This window comes from Liolophura sinensis, chromosome 6, assembly GCF_032854445.1.
Source record: "Liolophura sinensis isolate JHLJ2023 chromosome 6, CUHK_Ljap_v2, whole genome shotgun sequence".
Taxonomy (NCBI): domain Eukaryota; kingdom Metazoa; phylum Mollusca; class Polyplacophora; order Chitonida; family Chitonidae; genus Liolophura; species Liolophura sinensis.
Window position 1 is genome coordinate 39,721,027 of NC_088300.1, and position 23,029 is coordinate 39,744,055.

General features: G+C 41.8%; 1 protein-coding gene across 1 annotated transcript; it reads right to left on the reverse strand.

Moving 5' to 3' along the window:
• Positions 1–202: 202 nt before the first annotated feature.
• Positions 203–17,799, reverse strand: LOC135467192 (metal cation symporter ZIP14-like). The gene is made up of 9 exons (XM_064744957.1): positions 16,910–17,799; positions 15,849–16,023; positions 15,071–15,240; positions 13,714–13,839; positions 11,401–11,407; positions 8,941–9,257; positions 5,252–5,471; positions 3,614–3,801; positions 203–1,236 (listed from the first exon to the last, which is right to left on the reverse strand). Exons 1-9 carry the CDS (start codon positions 17,516–17,518, stop codon positions 1,081–1,083), a joined length of 1,968 nt encoding a protein of 655 aa, XP_064601027.1. The 5' UTR covers positions 17,519–17,799; the 3' UTR covers positions 203–1,080.
• Positions 17,800–23,029: the final 5,230 nt, after the last annotated feature.

A 23,029-nucleotide genomic window follows, 5' to 3' on the forward strand; every position in this document is an offset into this window, starting at 1 on the left:
TCCCACAAGTGAAACACAAATAAGTACATCACATTGGTGGCTGACAAGTGAGTTCCAATGAATGTTATAATGGGCAAATGGTTATACAAACATCATCAACTGATTGTCGCCGAGGTCACAGTGACACGAACAAAGGGAGTGAATGAATATACAAATTTCCTGTCTAAAGGCGTGAGTAAAGCCCTTCATGTGCTGATAAAACTGAAACGTACATTCATTATTAAGATATTTTTGAACATGTACCAAAAACTGAAGGACATATGTATATGTTTATTTGAACATTCAACAAATGACAATATTAATCATCTGTCCACAATTTGTTGACGTATTTGATCCCTCAATGAAAAGGAGATACATGTAATATGAGGATCTGTATATGTACATTGTATTTGGTAGCCATTAAATATCACCAGCTGGGGTGTACATCACATGTCTATTTACAGCATGTCCAATGTATAAAACACAACTTTCCAGCTCACTTTTTCCACACATATAAAGTCAAATATACCTGTGTTAATAACAAGTAACAGAACTTAATATGTAGGCAATGGAAAAGCTTAACACTGACATTTGATATCACACAGTATATGACATAGCACTTATGTATCTACATTTGTACCTGAAAACATGCACCGCACCTGAAATATTCTGTAATTAAAACTTAAACAAATATTTCTGAATATGTGTATATGTATCGAATACACAGATTACCACAGAAACCACTAAAAAGAAATAAAAACTGTTACCCCATTAAATACGATGATCCAATTATGATAAAAAAAAGAACACACAATACAAAACACAGGCTCCAAATGTCAAATGTACACTCAGCACAATGACTATCATGTAAATAGATGTTTAAAAAATCACTCCCGTCTAAAACCATTTGCCCAAATGTAGCTTGTTCCATGCCTCTAATCAGACATGTAACAGCCATACCAATAACAGTATATAAAAACAATATCAAAGAACAACTTTATTGTGTCCCTATTAAATTTGATATAAAACTGTGATTGGATGTTTTCCAGTCCTATTCCAGATGTCCTGAAGTAGTATGCATAAATGTATATAAGTCCCTGATTATTCAAAGTTTATCTCCTCACCATATACTGCCATAAGGAGTAACAGACAATAGCCAATCAAAATACCAGAATTCTGCAGAAAAAATACACGCCAGTTACATAGGTTGGCAGTCTTTCGATCCTCATCTTTCGCTGCACTGTTCATTTCCGGAAGCTAAAAAACAAGATGACAGAAACAACTCAATGGCTACACTATGCTTTACAATGTTCAGCTATATCTGTACATGTATCTTAATCTTAAAACAGTAATTTAGTGAACACCTTTCATCTTAATGATTCAGTGGTTTGACTTTGTAATGAACTGTGACTTAGAACTCTAAAATATTGTCTTTGATTTTGGGAGTTATTTGGATTGGTCATCAATGTTGTAAATGTAATATAAGCATTCTTCATACCCCTGGCTTCGAAGCCCACAAAACACCTTCCAAGGGAGATAACACAAATATTATCTTCCTTTGAAAATTTAATCTTGCCAAACACATGTATATGCCCGTTGCTGGTTATCTATGCATTACATATTTATTCATTGATTTGACTGTGATTATGGTACATAATATGCAGGAATACTTCATGTATATAACTGTAAATCAGGTTTATGGGAGAAGGCAACTGAGAATAGCCTACAGAAACTTAAGACTGGTAGCACAGCCATCAAAGTGCTCACCTGTAAAAGACGCATGAAGGCAGAATTTCAGCTCAAGACATAAGGAACTGAGGTCGTGTATTTGGTAAGTGTGTATGTGTGTGTATGTGTATGTATGGATGTATACATGGGATCTTACATCATACTTAACAATTGTTAAGTCATATGACTTAGGAGTTAGGTGTATATGACTTAGCACTAAGGTGTATATGCCGTGTCTTTGGTAAGCGTGTATGTGCGTGTATATGTATGTATGGATGTATACATGGGATCTTACATCATACTTAACAATTGTTAAGTCATATGACTTAGGAGTTAGCTGTATATGACTTAGGACTTAGGTGTATATGCCGTGTCTTCTTGTGGCAAGGTAGATTCTGCACTGCTGTCACTAAAGTAACATGCCGAAGGCAGAAAACATGACACCCTACCCTGTCACATCATACAGACACCGAGCCCAACAAGTCAAACACCACGTCCTTGCTGAGAAACTCTGAGGTCTGATCCCAGATTTCCCGATTTTTCATGAATTTGGTCATTTACAGTAATTTATATGAAAAATGAAACATCCCTCTCATGCCATTGTCTTCTACATCATGAATTTTATAATGTACAGTAATTAATATGCACACAGCAAATCAATGATGGAACATCCCCCTTGTGTTCACGTGCTCTATATGTCTGCAACACTTGAGCTCATCACATCCAGTACTATTTAAGATACCACCTCTAATATTTTGTTTAATATGGCTTTCCCTGTCATTAGAAGTTGATGCAAACGCTCAGGATATGACACCTGTACTTTGTACAGGCAAGCTAAAAACCAGCCCTGACATACCACATGTCTGAATGCTGAAGCAGAAGCAGTGACAGGTACCTGATATATCACCTGCCTGAAAGCTGAAGCAGAAGCAGTGCCAGGTACCTGACATATCACCTGTCTGAAAGCTGAGGGAGAAGCAGTGGCAGGTACCCGACATATCACCTGCCGGAAAGCTGAAGCAGAAGCAGTGCCAGGTACCTGACATATCACCTGCCTGAAAGCTGAAGGAGAAGTAGACATATCACCTGCCGGAAAGCTGAAGCAGAAGCAGTGCCAAGTACCTGACATATCACCTGTCTGAATGCTGAAGCAGCAGCAGTGCCAGGTACCTGACATATCACCTGTCTGAATGCTGAAGCAGAAGCAGTGCCAAGTACCTGACATATCACCTGTCTGAAAGCTGAAGCAGAAGCAGTGCCAAGTACCTGACATATCACCTGTCTGAATGTTGAAGCAGAAGCAGTGCCAGGTACCTGACATATCACCTGTCTGAATGCTGAAGCAGAAGCAGTGCCAAGTACCTGACATATCACCTGTCTGAAAGCTGAAGCAGAAGCAGTGCCAAGTACCTGATATATCACCTGTCTGAATGCTGAAGCAGAAGCAGTGCCAGGTACCTGACATATCACCTGTCTGAATGCTGAAGCAGAAGCAGTGCCAAGTACCTGACATATCACCTGTCTGAAAGCTGAAGCAGAAGCAGTGGCAGGTACCTGACATATCACCTGCCTGAATGCTGAAGCAGAAGCAGTGGCAGTTGGATTTAAGCAGCTACCTCCTACACGTGCACATGTGCAAGCTACATTTTAACAGCAGCTTCGACAAAAGCTACAAAGCATTAAATATCTTCACATTTTTTTTCTCTGGTATTATGTCAACACGTCGAAAAATTTCGAGAATGTTGACATTTTGCTTGGGGTTAAAAGTTGCTTTCAGCCTCATTTGAGTTGTACCATGTTAGTGAGTTCTTGTGGTAACTGACTTACAGCCATGTTTCTCGCTTGTGAAAATAATGAAGTGGATGTACTAACCCCAGAGAGGGTTAATGTTTGTATTCCAACTTACCATGTCAACCAGTGAAATATAAAGGAACATGCCCCCTGCGATGGCAAATATCCAGTCATGAGCCAGGGTGTTCTGGCCTAACACGATACCGCCAACAAGGCCGACGTAACACATGCAGGCTGACAGAAAGTTGTACATCAGAGCCTTCTTCAGGGACATACCAGAGTTCAACAGGATGGCAAAATCGCCTGAAAAAAAAACACCCAAAAGAACATGCATTAGTACAATAAGTTTTCAAATTCTTCTATTATAAAATTTTCTCTGCCAACATTTCTCAGGAGTATAATAATGATTTATGAACTTGGTTTATAGGGGCCTTCGTGGCTCAGTTGGTTAGCACGCTAGCACAGCATAATAACCCAGGAGTCTCTCATCAATGCGGTCCCTGTGAGTTCAAGTCCAGCTCATGTTGACTTCCTCTTCGGCCGTAAGTGGGAAGGTCGGTCAGCAACCTGCGGATGGTTGTGGGTTTCCCCGCACACTGCCTGGTTTCCTCCCACCATAATGCTGGCCGCCGACGTATAAGTGAAATATTCTTGAGACGGCGTAAAACACCAATCAAATAAATAAATAAATAACTTGGTTTATAATTCTCTAGGGTGCCTGTACAGACATGAAAAGGGTTAGTGGTAAACCTGTTAGCACAGCACAATAAATCTACAGCCTCTCACCAATGTGAGATGCTGTGAGTTCGAGTCCAGCTGGCTGGTCGTATGTGACAACATCTGTCAGAAACCTGCAGATGGTTATCTCCACATTACACCACAGCTTACAGGCTTCTTTCAATGGCATTTAGAAGTTGAGTTGGATAACATAACAAATATATGTCAGACACCACAAGAAAGCTGATGGAAGCCACGGAAATGCTGCGATCAAAGCCACTCATTAATCGAGAAAACAGATTCCCAATCCCCCCTGCCTACAGTGAGCTCATCTCACCAACAGACCTTAGACTAACAACCATCCTCACTCACACCTGTGCCCACCAGTTGTTAATGTATCTTGTTAATTTATTTGCTTAATCAGCAATGTGCTCTCTCTTGTCAATCTGCTGTATGTCTCTTCTATTGTTCATATGTTTAAATCAATAACTTAGCCCTCTTTCAAATATCCATTGTAGCCACCAATACATTATGCTTGATCAATGCATTAGTACCTATACCCAAGCACTGCACGTTGAATAAAAAAAAGCTATGATCCATATATTTGATATGTTAGATTACAGGATCTCAAAGATTTTTGATTGTGCAGCAAAATTTAAAGTTAAAAAAACAATGGTGCTGGCACCATATTGTTTCCTTGAGCTCTTACCTGCTTCTCTAAGATTTATATAGATAGAGAAAGGTAAGGATGGGCCAAGAAGGTCAACATCACTCTGGTTGGTGAGAACCTATCCAACTTCATCAGTCATTAGCCATCAAGAGCTGAACACCAGATCACAGAACCTAAACTAGTTACCAAACTGATCTGGGGCAATTCTGCACATACAACAGCCATGGAGACACTGACTCCTGACAAAATGCTCTCTGTAAAGGCTTTACCAACTGACCTCGCTCATGGGGCACTTCTTCACATATAACAGCCATGGAGACACTGACTCCTGACAAAATGCTTTCTGTAAAGGCTTTACCAACTGACCTAGCTCATGGGGCACTTCTTCACATATAACAGCCAAGGAGACACTGACTCCTGACAAGATGCTCTCTGTAAAGGCCGCACCAATTGACAAGCCATCAATAAAATTATGTAAGCCATCCCCAAATATAATCATCCAGGCCACGGTGGCCACTTCACTTTTTTGTCTCGATTCCATCCCAGATTTACATCCATGACAACCATCCGTCTCTTCATTAGCCCTCTGAAACAGAAAGTACAAAAATACTGATCACTTAAGGACGCTGATGTACATCTGTAAATCTGTGGTTACAAGAGAGTTGTTTAATTACGATTGTTACGAAGACGCTGATGATCAACGATCGGATTACTGTTACAACATCACTTCCCTTTACTTGAGTGAACGCCAGTCTAGGCCTACCTACTCACTCGTCTTTACTTGAGTGAACGCCAGTCTAGGCCTACCTACTCACTCGTCTTTACTTGAGTGAACGCCAGACTAGGCCTACCTACTCACTCGTCTTTACTTGAGTGAACACCAGACTAGGCCTACCTACTCACTCGGCTTTACTTGAGTAAATGTCAGTCCAGGCCTACCTATTCACTCGTCTTTACTTGAGCGAACGCCAGACTAGGCCTACCTACTCACTTCACTTTACTTGAGTGAGCGCCAGACTAGGCCTACCTACTCACTTCACTTTACTTGAGTAAACGCCAGTCCAGGCCTACCTACTCACTCGTCTTTACTTGAGTGAACGCCAGACTAGGCCTACCTACTCACTTCACTTTACTTGAGTGAACGCCAGACTAGGCCTACCTATTCACTTCACTTTACTTGAGTGAACGCCAGACTAGGCCCACCTACTCGCTCGTCTTTACTTGAGTGAACGCCAAACTAGGCCTACCTACTCACTTCACTTTACTTGAGTAAATGCCAGTCCAGGCCTACCTACTCACTCGCCCAGCCTATGCATACCTACTCGGCTTTACTTGAGTGAACCCCAGTCTAGGCCTATCTACTCACTCGGCTTTACTTGAGTGAACCCCAGACTAGGCCTACCTACTCGCTCGTCTTTACTTGAGTGAATGCCAGACTAGGCCTACCTACTCACTCGGCTTTACTTGAGTGAACGCCAGACTAGGCCTACCTACTCGCTCGTCTTTACTTGAGTGAACGCCAAACTAGGCCTACCTATTCACTTCACTTTACTTGAGTGAACGCCAGACTAGGCCTACCTACTCACTTCACTTTACTTGAGTGAAAGCCAGACTAGGCCTACCTACTCACTCGTCTTTACTTGAGTGAACGCCAGTCTAGGCCTACCTACTCGCTCGTCTTTACTTGAGTGAACGCCAAACTAGGCCTACCTACTCGCTCGTCTTTACTTGAGTGAACGCCAAACTAGGCCTACCTACTCACTTCACTTTACTTGAGTGAACGCCAGACTAGGCCTACCTACTCACTTCACTTTACTTGAGTGAACGCCAGACTAGGCCTACCTACTCACTCGTTTTTACTTGAGTGAACGCCAGACTAGGCCTACCTACTCACTCGTCTTTACTTGAGTGAACGCCAGACTAGGCCTACCTACTCACTTCACTTTACATGAGTGAACGCCAAACTAGGCCTACCTACTCACTTCACTTTACTTGAGTGAATGCCAGACTAGGCCTACCTAATCACTTCACTTTACTTGAGGTGAACGCCAGTCTAGGCCTACCTACTCACTCGTCTTTACTTGAGTGAACGCCAGAATAGGCCTACCTACTCGCTCGTCTTTACTTGAGTGAACACCAGACTAGGCCTACCTACTCACTCGGCTTTACTTGAGTAAATGCCAGTCCAGGCCTACCTACTCACTCGCCCAGCCTACGCCTTCTCACTCGGCTTTACTTGAGTGAACACCAGTCTAGGTCTACCTACCCACTCGGCTTTACTTGAGTGAACGCCAGACTAGGCCTACCTACTCACTCGTCTTTACTTGAGTGAACGCCAGTCTATGCATACCTACTCACTCGTCTTTATTTGAGTGAACGCCAGTCCAGGCCTACCTACTCACTCGTCTTTACTTGAGTGAACGCCAGTCTATGCCTACCTACTCACTCGTCTTTACTTGAGTAAACGCCAGTCTAGGCGTCTCTTATCTGTCATTGATGGCTTGTGCATGTTCTACATGCAGAATAACTGTTTATTATAATACTCCGCACAACCATCTTGTCTCCTGCTAGTCATATATATGACAAGATTTAGTGCACTGTTTTCTGATAGTGACAATATTTTTTCTACCAAACTACTTTTTTTTTACATATCACACGACAACAGGTAATAATCAATTTATGAACTTGGTTTATATTTCTCGAGGATGCCCAAATCAACAATTACCACAATTCTTGTGAGTTCTTGTTGGTTTTGACTCTCGCAAACTAGCAGGACTGACGTGATTTTACGGTATAGTTGGTAGATCAAAGATATACATCTTGCATAAGCTTGTCTGCGGGCTAAAAAGTGCAGTTAGCACCTACTGTAAAATCATATGTTTCAGCCGCATTAGTCTGTCAGAGACCTCACCTTATCTTGACCTTATCCTCACCTTAAACTTTCATGAACTGGTATGACTCCTGAAATGCTGATTTGGTTTATTCTTTTGCATTATCTCCCTTTGCTTTTTGACACCTGCTTGTTAGTAAAGTAAATGTTAAACAATGGCTTGCTGTGATTGTGACCTACAAGCTCACAACTTAAAGTGCTAACAGAGGAGGGTAAAACATACAGTGCACTCAAGGAATCGGAATATCAGGGATTGTCAGCTCTCAACAAGTGATGCTAAGCTCGGCATTTAGGTGGAAAACTCGTGCTCAGCACTTGTGTGTTCAAATGGTGCTCAGCACTTGGGTATTCAACTCGTGTTCAGTCCTTAGGTGTTCAAACCTGTGATCAGTACATAGGTGTTCCAATTCGTACTAAGCGCTTGGGTGTTCAACTCATGCTCGGTACTGTATTAGGTGTTCAACTCATGCTCAGTATTGTATTAGGTGTTCAACTCATGCTCAGTGCTGTATTAGGTGTTTAACTCATGCTCAGTGCTGTATAAGGTGTTCAACTCATGTTCACTGCTGTATTAGGTGTGTTCAACCCATGCTCACGGCTGTATTAGGTGTTGAACTCCTGCTCAGTACTGTATTAGGTGTTCAACTCCTGCTCAGTACTGTAATAGGTGTTCAACTCATGCTCAGCACTGTATTAGGTGTTCAACTCATGCTCAGTACTGTATTACATGTTCAACTCATGCTCAGTACTGTATTACATGTTCAACTCATGCTCAGTACTGTATTAGGTGTTCAACTCATGCTCAGTACTGTATTAGGTGTTCAACTCATGCTCAGTACTGTATTAAGTGTTCAATTCATGCTCAGTGCTGTATCAGGTGTTCAACTCATGCTCAGTGCTGTATTAGGTGTTCAACTCACCCTCAGTGCTGTATTACGTGTTCAACTCATGCTCAGTGCTGTATTACGTGTTCAACGCATGCTAAGTGCTGTATTAAATGTTCAACTCATGCTCAGTGCTGTATCAGATGTTCAACTCATGCTCAGCGCTTGCTGATCATTACTTGTCTCCTGCTGGCAATTCCAGATATTCAGCTCTACTACAGGCACTATATGTATAGTAGATTTGAACATTAAACCTAACCAAGAGTAATAGTAGTCCTTACTGTAACTTCTCCATTAACACCATATCCATTGGAATGAAGTTCCTCTGTAACTGTGCTTTTTTCTCTTGACAATGAGGGACTGTGGTCTGATGAGCACACCCCCTTGCCCTCTACTTGAACGTTGATGTCCAAATCCTTCATCTGGCATTTTTCAACGACCGATGTGGGGGTCCTTACTGGTATTGAACAGATGCCGTAGTCCGGGTCAGTCGCCACTGTGTCAGGGTAGGACTTGTCTGGTAGATTGGCTTGCCTAACTTCTGACGCTGAAAGTAACACAACATGATGAACAGCTGCAAAACAGACAAATGTCTTCCCTTTACAAGTTTACTAGTGTATATATACACTATGACATTTTTTAAAAGACAAAGTCAATCTGGTAGCCCTAATGAATTATGGGGAATGGGGCAATGGTTGATAACAAAGTTCCACCTTACAGTACTTATATCTACACTGTTTATAGAGGATTTATTTATTGAATTGCGATTTCACATTTTCCCACATATTCATAATGGCAGAAAATTATCAAGAGATTAAAGAGAGTAAAGCATGTGTAAATGATGATACGAGATGTATACATTTTCACCAAGTACAAAGTCTTCTCTTCCTGAGTAGGTCACATGGTGAGTTTAATAGTAATTCACAGGTAAGCAGCTTAATCGCACGGCCATCATCCACTCCCCGCTCCTCATGAGTACATGACCCATGTCACAGGTGAGTTAGTAATTCACAGGTAAGCAGCTTAATTGCACTGCCATCACCCACTCCCCGCTCCTCATGAGTACATGACCCATGTCACAGGTGAGTTAGTGATTCACAGGTAAGCAGCTTAATCGCACGGCCATCACCCACTCCCTGCTCCTCATGAGTACATGACCCATGTCACAGGTGAGTTAGTGATTCACAGGTAAGCAGCTTAATCACATGGCCATCACCCACTCCCCGCTCTTCATGAGTACAATGACCCATGTCACAGGTGAGTTAGTAATTCACAGGTAGGCGGCTTGACCATACAGACAGGTTTCTGACATATACATGTCCCTATGATTTCTGAAGACAGAAGCTAATGCAATGAGATAAAAATTTCATGAGAACAGCTAGCAACATATGCACAGAAATACTTCAGATTTATACTATATACTGGCAATAATTAAGGCACAAAATAATAAATTCTGTAAGGCCTACATTTGGATTTAGCATACACAGTTACGGCTTATAGCCTTTTTCAGCAAAGGCATATATTATGTCAACAACTGTTAAATCAATGTTTTGACACCAAGACAGCAGTTGTTAACAAGTTTCTACAGGCCACGACATGCTCAGACAGGTAACAGAAATTTACCTGTCCACAGAAAAAATAATACATGTAACGGCTCCTATCAAAGTTTATTCAAATTCATTTCTCCTGAGGAAGAGCTGAAATAATTTCTTTACTCTAGAAATTTACTCTAAATTTTTGACAATTTACATGTAGGCTAGATAACTACAAAAGAAAGGATCTCTGTACATGTCGGCCTACGTATGCACACGTGTCTTTTCTCCGCCCCCTTTCACTCGACCAACTTCACACTTTCCAGGTGTATTACTCGGGACACACACATCTATTGAAAGATCATTATAGTTAATACTCCTCGGGGTAATTCACCAGTTGTGAGTCTCTTTAATTTTCTCTTCACCAGTGATTAGTACCCGTAAATAAGTCAAATCCAGACTTCGTTTTGATCTGCTTTTGTTGATTGAAATCTTTGTTTATTTTGACCAGTAAACAACGCACTATTTTTAGCACACATGTAAGGTGTTGCAAGACTTTTGATTTACTCAAATGTCTTTTTTTTTTTTTCTTTAGATCAGTTTGAACATGTCCTGCCATATACTGAGAGTGACAACCACATCTGCCATAAGCCATAAATGCATAACTATTCTGTCTTGATTCATAACTAATCAACATTTTTCTATAAGTGATGTCAAGACCAATTGCTCATGCTGCGAGTTTCAGTCAATCTGGACTGATGCTCTCAGCTGTAAGCTTTCTGGGCAGGTCCTGATGTACATGTGACTGCAAAAAATATCCAATTTGAGTATCTCAAATGGTCAGTCAAAAAACTAATAAAAATCAATTTCATTTCAAAGAAAAACTCTATTTCTGATCTTTCACTTTTGATTTTTCATGATTTTGTCTTTTCCTTCTTGCGATGTGCCATCATTGTGTCTTAACTGCTGTGTCTACAATAGCCTACAGTTCATCCAAGTCCATGTGACTGCAAGATGCTGCAAAGACGACAAATACAAAGCCGATACTACAATAGTGAATGCAGGAGCATATATCAGTTGAAATGTAACCCTAGTTATTGTGCATAAGCATGCAGCACACCTCAAGTACAAATACATGCACATGTACCAGACAATACAAACACATACATGTACCAATTGTAAGAACCTGTACAAATATGGTTACCCTACATCCATTCTGTAAGATCCAATTCACACACCCTTAAACATGTCACAAAAGCTATGAGATACAATCAAAGTGCATGTTTGCCTTGAGCAAAGACTGCACAACTGTAGAATGTGACATACATGTGTATGTAGTTCTAAATGCAGCTATCTAACTGGGTAGAGATTCACGTCCAATTTTCAAAATATATGGCAATATATGCAAAGATCAGAATGACATGTATATACATTGTAATCTAACAATTTTTTTTTCTGTCATCTGGGTAAATACTGATCTACAAATCTGAAAATAGATGTCCATATGGTCAAACTCAACCTCAGAACCTAGTACATATTTGTTTAGCCTGACCAGGCAACCTCAGAATCTGTATACACTTGTTCAGTCTGACCAGGCAACCTCAGAATCTGTATACACTCGTTCAGTCTGACCAGGCAACCTCAGAATCTGTATACACTTGTTCAGTCTGACCAAGCAAACCTCAGAATCTGTATACACTCGTTCAGTCTGACCAGGCAACCTCAGAATCTGTATACACTTGTTCAGTCTGACCAGGCAACCTCAGAATCTGTATACACTTGTTCAGTCTGACCAGGCAACCTCAGAATCTGTATACACTCGTTCAGTCTGACCAAGCAACCTCAGAATCTGTATACACTTGTTCAGTCTGACCAAGCAACCTCAGAATCTGTATACACTTGTTCAGTCTGACCAGGCAACCTCAGAATCTGTATACACTTGTTCAGTCTGACCAGGCAACCTCAGAATCTGTATACATTTGTTCAGTCCGATCAAGCAACCTCAGAATCTGTACACACTTGTTCAGTCTGACCAAGCAACCTCAGAATCTGTATACACTCGTTCAGTCTGACCAGGCAACCTCAGAATCTGTATACACTTGTTTAGCCTGACCAGGCAACCTCAGAATCTGTATACACTTGTTCAGTCTGACCAGGCAACCTCAGAATCTGTATACACTCGTTCAGTCTGACCAAGCAACCTCAGAATCTGTATACACTTGTTCAGTCTGACCAAGCAACCTCAGAATCTGTATACACTTGTTCAGTCTGACCAAGCAACCTCAGAATCTGTATACACTCGTTCAGTCTGACCAGGCAACCTCAGAATCTGTATACACTTGTTTAGCCTGACCAGGCAACCTCAGAATCTGTATACACTTGTTCAGTCTGACCAAGCAACCTCAGAATCTGTATACACTTTTTCAGTCTGACCAAGCAACCTCAGAATCTGTATACACTTGTTCAGTCTGACCAGGCAACCTCAGAATCTGTATACACTTGTTCAGTCTGACCAAGCAACCTCAGAATCTGTATACACTTGTTCAGCCTGACTAAGAAACCTCAGAATCTGTATACACTTGTTCAGTCTGACCAAGCAACCTCAGAATCTGTATACACTTGTTCAGCCTGACTAAGAAACCTCAGAATCTGTATACACTTGTTCAGTCTGACCAGGCAACCTCAGAATCTGTATACACTTGTTCAGTCTGACCAAGCAACCTCAGAATCTGTATACACTTTTTCAGTCTGACCAAGCAACCTCAGAATCTGTATACACTTTTTCAGTCTGACCAAGCAACCTCAGAATCTGTATACACTTGTTCAGTCTGACCAGGCAACCTCAGAATCTGTACACACTTGTTCAGTCTGACCAAGCAACCTCAGAATCTGTATACACTTGTTCAGTCTGACCAAGCAACCTCAGAATCTGTATACACTTGTTCAGCCTGACTAAGAAACCTCAGAATCTGTATACACTTGTTCAGTCTGACCAAGCAACCTCAGAATCTGTATTCCAGAGTTTTTGCTCAATAATCCAGAATTCCAGAGGTGTTGTAACCACCCTCTCTGTTAGGTAGACCCACACATTGTCCCATTGTTAAGGTAGCTCCATATTTCTCATAAACTGTACGTCTGCACTTGTGTAAAAAGACACACAAAAAAAATATAGCCTTGTGGTTTGGGCAACTTGACTATATGTTACTTTCCACCTATTTTTCTGTTTGATGGTGACATTTAGGCCTATGCTATTAGAACAAATTCACCCTTGGGTTAATTTAAAAGAATGGTAATGTATCAGTCTTCAACAATGAGCATGGTACTCAATTCAAAAGCTACTTACAACGTTATTAAGATAATATCTGAAATTTCACCACATTATGGAAAGCCTCTGGTGTGTCTCACCTACAGATTCATCATGTCCACGGTAAGAGGTTCATTACCTAAAAAATCAGCCTTTCAACACTTTTATGAGGCATAATAATTAAGAGATAAAAAAGTAACATCTATTTTGCAACAAACCTTTTTGAATTCCATGAGAAGCTGAAGGAATTTTTCTATCAGAAAGAAAAGATATATTCCTCCCATGACAGTAGTTGCCTTCCATACATAGTCTGAATGGTTTTCATCTCCCACAAGGTGAAAAGCCTAAAAAATGAAAACTGAAATTTAGCCAAACTTCCATGATTTTAATCACTTTTCTGATGTCACTGGTCACTTTGGCTTTTGTAAACACTCATACAACATACCAAGAGGAAAGTATTGCTTGCAGAGCCATTGTGAGAAAGGCTTCATAGATTACAAGCAATCATCATGTATGACAAGAAAATACCTTCAAGCTATATTGGTATGATGAAAATTTAAAGTTAAGAAAGTATAAAATCCCAAATGAAGTATACTGTAGTAGATTAAGATACAGCCAATGATGAAATGCTCTTCCCCCCAATACATCATTTGTGTTGCTGTACATTATTCTGTATGACAATAAATTGAAATTTACCTTATTTCTTCTAATTCTGGGGTCACCTGGTCTGCTCATTTTTGCCAAGATATATGTAACAATAGCAAGAATATTGAGCTTCTTTTCTCTTACATGGAAAGGCTATCTAATCACCAACATACTCATATCTTTACTTTTCCAAAAGCCTGGGAAAGATTTATTTGATTGGTGTTTTACGCTGTACTCAAGAATATTTCACTTATACGGCAGCGGCCAGCATTATGGTGGGAGGAAACCGGGCACAGCCCGGGGGAAACCCACGACCATCTGCATGTTTCTTCCTGACCTTCCCACTTACGGCCAGAGAGGAAGCCAGCATGAGCTGGACTTGAACTCACAGCGACCGCATTGGTGAGAGGTTTCTGGGTCATTACGCTGCGCTAGCGCGCTAACCGACTGAGCCACGGAGGCCCCGCCTGGGAAAGAAATGCAGGCCTCCAAAATTCAAAAATTTACTAATTTTCCCAAAAAAAAAAGGTTACTTAAAAAAAAAAACCCATAGTTCATTTTAGTAAATATTATTTGCTTAACCCATAGGTTACGCAAAAAGGTTACCTCACATGTTATGGTAATTGTTTTGCGCAAACGAAAAAAAGTTCACGCAATTTTAATCTTGCGTAACCTTTGCGCGAACGAAACGATCATTCGCGCGAAATTTCGAGGACTGGAAATCTATTATTCTACTTTCAACTCTACTAATATCTGTCCCAAAATTAGAATAATTAGGGTATTACATACTGAATAATAATCAAATAGTTAACAATAATTTTCCTCAACTGTTAAATTTGATATTAACCCTTTAACAGGTAAAAAGTGTAACTTTCAGAATTAACTGTGTACAATGAACAGATTTTGAACTAATAGATTTACAAAATGTACCTCTGGAATAAGAAACAAAAGTCCACTGCCTGCCAAACTTCCCACGGCCAGTCCCAGCATGAACATCAAGATCTGTTTGTAGTAGCTGGACTTCATAAACGGTAGAACAATGGCTCCTCCCAGTGAACAGACGTTGATGATTGAGACAAAGATGAATCCATAGCCCCAGGCTGAAACACACAAAGACAAAAAAAATTACTGTCTCAACACTATCACCGGAGAAATTCTATAAATATCCTACACATTTAACATAGAGAAGCTTTTAATGAGTTAAATAGCGCATGTCCATGTAGCTGTGATATAACGGAAAATAATAAGGTACTTTATGCCTCTGCCTCTATGTGGTGTACTGTGAAAGTACAGTAGAAAAGCCACATTACATGTACATGTAGCTACGTCAGCACATATAAAGTCTTTAATTCTAAGCTTGCCATGATGTAGTAAGCTGAACTAGTACAGATGTGGTGTTAAATGCCTACTATTCATTCCCATTTACATGTACATGTAACTACCAACTTCATTATTGTAAGTCTGATAAATTGCATTCCACACCATTTTGTATTACAATCAATGCCTGTTATACAACATGTATTTAAAACAAGCCCGTCTGCCCTCTCTCCCTTGTTTTTTTTCTTCACAGTAGTAAGTCAGGGTTGTCACCTTTGAGTCTGAGAATTTCTCCATGTTGATAGCCAGCAGATTTGCAAAGGTACCAGTATCATACTAAACTTACATATGCAGTACTTGTATGTAAAATTTGTGAAAGAAAAACACTGACTGGAAAGACTTGATGGTCTTTCATGAAGACTGGGTTCCTCCAGCAATGTTCGAGTGCTACGACACTTGTAAGAATGATACAGTAGGGCTGGAGATAGTCTCTGCAAGTCTTTCCCATACACCCCTCGCTCCACTGGTATAGAGAAGAGATCTAACAGGCCAGACGCATTCAGACACTGAAAGTCAATTAGTATGTGTAATAAGTGAACGCCTACAAATGGAGAATATATAAAATATATGTACATAAAACTTTATTTAAATATATAACACATTCAATTGCAGTCAACCTTTCATTTTTGTGTTCACAAATGTTCCTCTTACTTATTAATTAATTTATTTATGACTAATAATTAATTATTTCATTAAGGTAACCTTAAAGGAGTACAGAATCACCACTGCTTGGCTTGTGTAAGAGATGGTCACATCCAGAATAAGCTACTCTAAGCTGTATTTCAGCAGAAGTGCATTTATTTAAGCACAACAATGGTATAGGCATTAACCCTGGAAAACCACATGTACCTCCATTATCATCCACTAACCACTGATTTGAATTCTGTATCCTTTTAGATGCCCATTTTAAGTTTTTTTAAACCTGACATGTAAACGAACAGATCATTCAAACATTGTATTGGTGGTACGCATACATAGGACATGCTGTTTTATGAGATATTGAGAAGTGAAGACGCTATTTTATCAGAATTGTTGGGGGGGGAGGATGGGGGAGAGGGGGGATAGATGAGGGAGGATTGATAGATGAGCAGGATGTGAGACCAGACTTCGAGAGAGGGAGTGTGGGTTGAGAAGTGGTATCTGATTTTGTCAGAGATGTTAGGGGTGGGGGAGAAGTGGTATACTTCATCAAAGTTGCTGGAGGTGGGTGGGTTTGGGGGGTGCATAAGGGGTTAGAAGTGGGATGTGATGAAGTAATTTAAAAGTATTGTGAAGTTAACCCTGCAGTCAGCAATATTTTGTCTTCTTTAAAATGCAATCTACGATGACCGTTGGAATAGGCTAATAAAATGGTTACATTTTCCTTTTAAATACATAAAGGCAGAAACTTACCAGTTGGTCTATACAGTCTGTTGCATTTGGTCCTCCTTGATTTAACTGATCACATCCAATCACAGAGGTAGTGGAACTAATTTTGTCAAGTTGTGCACCTCCATGTGCATCATGATTCAGACAAGTTTGCTCTGCCTTAATGGCTACTAGAGCTTCCTCAAGCTGATTCACTGTTATTGTTTCATTATTACCGAACTCATATAACAGACTCTGAACATATACTCTGTCAGGATAAGACAATGCCAGCTCTGCTGAGGCTAGGGGGGTATTTAAAAATGTAAGAACACTTAAAATAAGCATTATTAAAAGAAGATGCCGGAATGAAAACATTTTGTGAACTATTCTCCACAACCGATCGCAGGTACTGTTTTGCATCACTGTACTATTCCCGAGAAGCCTTTCACTGTTGCAGTAGGAACTGTCACTATAATACCTGCCCGTGCCAGACCTACATGTACTTCTGCCACTGACTAGTACACTGGCCGCCCGCACTCTTAGTCTCGCGTAATCTCTCCTATAGCAGCAAAAGTCGGCCAGCTGATGACAGGTCGAGTGAATCGCCATCTCAGAACCCTGTTCACCGCTGTACCGGGACGTGATGTTATTCATGATCAGCCGTGAGATTCGAGTACTAAAATGCTATTTGGGTCACCACAACAGTCCTTGTGTGACACGCAAGGCTGGAGGACAGCAGGAATGGGGAGTCGGTGGTGTGACGTGACCTGGTCCTGCTCGAAATAACTGTTTCCAAATCGCTGGTTCATCTGGGTACAGTTGATCGGCGGTGTTTGTGTCGTTTTTTCACTCAATAAAATACGTAAATATTAATCTCGCTGAAATAAACGCGGTTTTGATACGCATTCACAAACTCCACATGGACATGTTGCATCGCGACTTGGCGGAGTGATATGCGTTTCTCCGTTCCAGTTGCAACGGACATTGGGTAAAATTTCACTTCTTAAAAGGAAACATTCAAAGTCTAAAACTGGCAGTATAATGCCTGAAAATATTTTTCGTCTAATCTGTGATAGTTTTAAACACGGCATTAAATCTATTTATAGACGCCACAGTTTAAAGAACATCCGCTGTGGGGAGTATGAAGAGCATGACACACTCCTTACAGCGCATGTGCCACTCTCTACGCTCGCTCAACATCACTGCCACCACTACACTACAACCTTTGGAGCCTGAGAGACGCATGTAGGCTTGATAGCTTAACCTCACCATTTGTGTCCTCGCGCCGAACTATTTAATCAGTATTCGTTAAAGTTTTGGTTAGATTGAACCAGAGAGCGAACCTGCGCTGTAAGGAGTATGGGACGCAAATCATATCTCACAAACATGGCTTGGCTTTTTCGTCCAATCACGATATGTCTTACTTAGGCTCTCGGGGGATTTCTCAATCTTACTGATGTCAAATGGCACGCTTCAGGCTAAATACAGCGACCCATGTACATAATTTCATTTATTTCTGCGTTTTCTTAATGAATATAAAATAGGCAAAGCCAAAGACCGAACGTAGTGTATATTCCTACATATACATTGTACATCTATCAGGGAAATAATATAAATGACTGACCATTAGCAGTGTCATCTGGGGGAGGGGGCTTTGGTGCGTTGTGTGCAGGGCTAAACACACAACTTTGGCTACTTTTAGAAAATTTAGAGCAAGAGTCTCTTCTTTGTTTTTTGTTTTTCATTTTTGTTTTTTTACAAATGATGCAAAGTTAGAAAGTATTCAAAATTATTTCGCCAGAGATGCTCATCTGTGTGTGACATGTATATTTATTTGACTTATTTCATCAATTGGTGTTTTACGCCGTACTCAAGAATATTTCACTTCTACGACGGCAGCCAGCTTTATGGTGGGTGGAAATCAGGCAGAGCCCTGGGGAAACCCATGGCCATCTGCAGGATGCTGACAGACCTTCCCACATACGGCCGGAGAGGAAGCCAAATTGAGCAGGACTTGAACTCACAGCAACCGCATTGTTGAGGGGCTCCTGGGTCATTACGCTGCACTAGGGTGCTAACCAAATGAGCCAATGAGGCCCGCAGACATATAAAGGTTGGGACACCTGGACATATAAATGTTGGGACCCCAATATTACACTTGTTTACAATGATTCCTGAAGTTGGTATTTCTAATCTTTTCCATTTTTTTAAACTTTCAACTCACTACTCTTCTGGGTCCCACATCTCAGAGCACCAGTTAACTTTGAATGGCTGAAACTTGCGTATACGAAAATTTAGAGTTGCGAAGCTTGCCAGGCTGCCCCTGGACCCTTTCCCAATTTACTTGAATAGACTTTTACCCCACCCCCCACATACCAGTATATATATTTGTGTTGTATTTCTCCATTCTTTACATGTACTACACCGGTACTTTAAAAGAACATGACACCAAATGTATATACATATGTTTTGATAAAGTCCCACCTAGATGTCTGTTCAGCATACACAGCATAACAGCACACACTACTACCCCCCCCCCCCCCCAATACACAGTATACAGCATGATAACAGCATGATAACACAGACTACCCCCCCCCCACCCTACACAGTATACACAACACAGCATGATAGCACATACTACGCCCCATGCACAACACTACATGATACCACTCACTACTACCCCTCATACACAGTATACACAACACAGTATTATAGCACAAACTGCTACCCCCTACACAGTATACAAAACACAGCATGATAGCACACACTGCTACCCCCCATACACAGCATACACAACACAGTATTATAGCACACACTACTACCCCCTACACAGTATACACAACACAGCATGATAGCACACACTGCTACCCCCCCCCCCATACACAGCATACACAACACAGTATGATACCACACTGCTACCCCCTACACAGTATACAAAACACAGCATGATAGCACACACTGCTACCCCCCATACACAGCATACACAACACAGTATTATAGCACACACTACTACCCCCTACACAGTATACACAACACAGCATGATAGCACACACTGCTACCCCCCCCCATACACAGCATACACAACACAGTATGATACCACACACTGCTACCCCCTACACAGTATACAAAACACAGCATGATAGCACACACTGCTACCCCCCATACACAGCATACACAACACAGTATTATAGCACACACTAATACCTACACAGTATACACAACACAGCATGATAGCACACACTAATACCCCTCCCCCCCCCCCCCCCCACACACACACACACACATACACATTATACATACCACAGCATGATAGCACACACACCCCAAATCACATGCTACAGTCCACTTCATGCAGCTCACACAGGCCTCGGTACAAATCACATACTACAGCCCACTTCACGCAGCTCACCCAGGCCTCAGTACAAATCACATACTACAGCCCACTTCACGCAGTTCAACCAGGCCTCAGTACAAATCACATACTACAGCCCACTTCACGCAGTTCACCCAGGCCTCAGTACAAATCACATACTACAGCCCATTTCATGCAGCTCACCCAGGCCTCACTACAAATCCTATACTACAGTCTACTTCACGCAGCTCACCCAGGCCTCACTACAAATCCTATACTACAGCCGACTTCACACAGCTCACCCAGGCCTCAGTACAAATCCTATACTACAGCCCACTTCATGCAGCTCACCCAGGCCTCAGTACAAATCCTATACTACAGCCCACTTCACACAGCTCACCCAGGCCTCCGTACAAATCGCATACTACAACCCACTTTACACAGCCACTCATGCCTCCCTACAATACACACACTACAACTCACTTTACACAGCCACCCAGGTCTCCTTACAGTACACATGCTACAGCTGACTTCATATGCCCACCCAGGTCTCCCTGCAATACACATACTACGGTCCACTTCACACACCCACTAAGGTCTCCCTAGAATCCACATACTACAGCCGACTTCACACAGCCACTCAGGTCTCCCTACAATACACATCCTATAACACACTTTACACAGCCATTCAGGTCTCCCTACAATACATGTACTACAGCCCACTTCACACAGCCACTCAGGTCTCCCTACAATACACATACTACAACCCACTTCACACAGCCACTCAGGTCTCCCTACAATACACATACTACAACCCACTTTGCACAGCCACCCAGGTCTCCCTACAATTCACATACTACAACCCACTTTACACAGCCATTCAGGTCTCCCTACAATACACATACTACTGCCCACTTCACACACCCACTAAGGTCTCCCTACAATACACGTACTACAGCCCACTTCACACAGCCACTAAGGTCTCCCTACAATGCACATGCTACAGCCCACTTCACACACCCACTAAGGTCTCCCTACAATACACACACTACAACCCACTTTACACAGCCATTCAGGTCTCTACAATACACATACTACAGCCCACTTCACACACCCGCTAAGGTCTCCCTACAATACACGTACTACAGCCCACTTCACACATCCACTAAGATCTCCCTACAATACACATGCTACAGCCCACTTCACACACCCACTAAGGTCTCCCTACAATACACACACTACAACCCACTTTACACAGCCATTCAGGTCTCTCTACAATACACATGCTACAGCCCACTTCACACACCCACTAAGGTCTCCCTATAATACACATACTACAACTAACTTTGCACAGCCACCCAGGTCTGTCTACAATACACATGCTACAGCCCACTTCACACACCCACTAAGGTCTCCCTACAATACACATACTACAACCCACTTTACACAGCCACCCAGGTCTCCCAACAATACACATGCTACAGCTGACTTCATACGCCCACCCATGTCTCCCTACAATACACATACTACGGTCCACTTCACACACCCACTAAGGTCTCCCTAAAATCCACATACTACAGCCCACTTCACACACCCACTAAGGTCTCCCTACAATACATATGCTACAACCGACTTTGCACAGTCACCCAGGTCTCCCTACAATACACATGCTACAGCCCACTTCACACACCCACTAAGGTCTCTCAACAATACACATGCTACAGCCCATTTCGCACACCCACTAAGGTCTCCCTACAATACACACACTACAACCCACTTCACACAGCCATTCAGGTCTCCCCACAATACACATGCTACAACCAACTATGCGCAGCCCCCCAGGCCTCCCTACAATACACATGCTACAGCCCACTTCACACACCCACTAAGGTCTCCCTACAATACACATGCTACAGCCCACTTTACACACCCACTAAGGCCTCCCTACAATACACATACTACAACCCACTTCACACAGCCACTCAGGTCTCCCTACACTACACATACTACAACTAACTTTGCACAGCCACCCAGGTCTCCCTACAATACACATACTACAACCCACTTCACACAGCCACTCAGGTCTCCCTACAATACACATACTACAGCTTACTTTGCACAGCCACCCAGGTCTCCCTACAATACACATACTACAGCCCACTTCACACAGCCACTAAGGTCTCCCTACAATACACATGCTACAGCCCACTTTACACATGCACTAAGGTCTCCCTACAATACACATACTACAACCCACTTCACACAGCCATTCAGGTCTCCCTACAATACACATACTACAACTTACTTTGCACAGCCACCCATGTCTCCCTACAATACACATACTACAGCCCACTTCACACAGCCACTAAGGTCTCCCTACAATACACATACTACAGCCCACTTCACACAGCCACTCAGGTCTGCCTTCAATATCCATACTACAGTCCACATTAAAGAATGTTGTAAAAATCAGAAACTGAACTTTGATCAATGCCATGCTGCTAGAAGTCTGGACTGAAAACAGAAGCTGAGGTATGGATTACAGATAGAAAGGACTATGATGTGATATTGTATCACAACAGCGTAGAAACCGATTTTACGATGTTAACAACTTTAATGGTTCTTTCCACATTAACTGTTTTCATCCACATAAACTCACCACAAGGAAGAAATACCAGGATCGCAAATCTCCACCTGTGTCTGATAGTCCACCAACCCAACCTGTCATAGTAACAACCGATCGTAATGACCCAAGAGCCCCTCAACTATGCGGTTGCTGTGAGCTCAAGTCCTGCTCAATTTGGCTTCCTCTC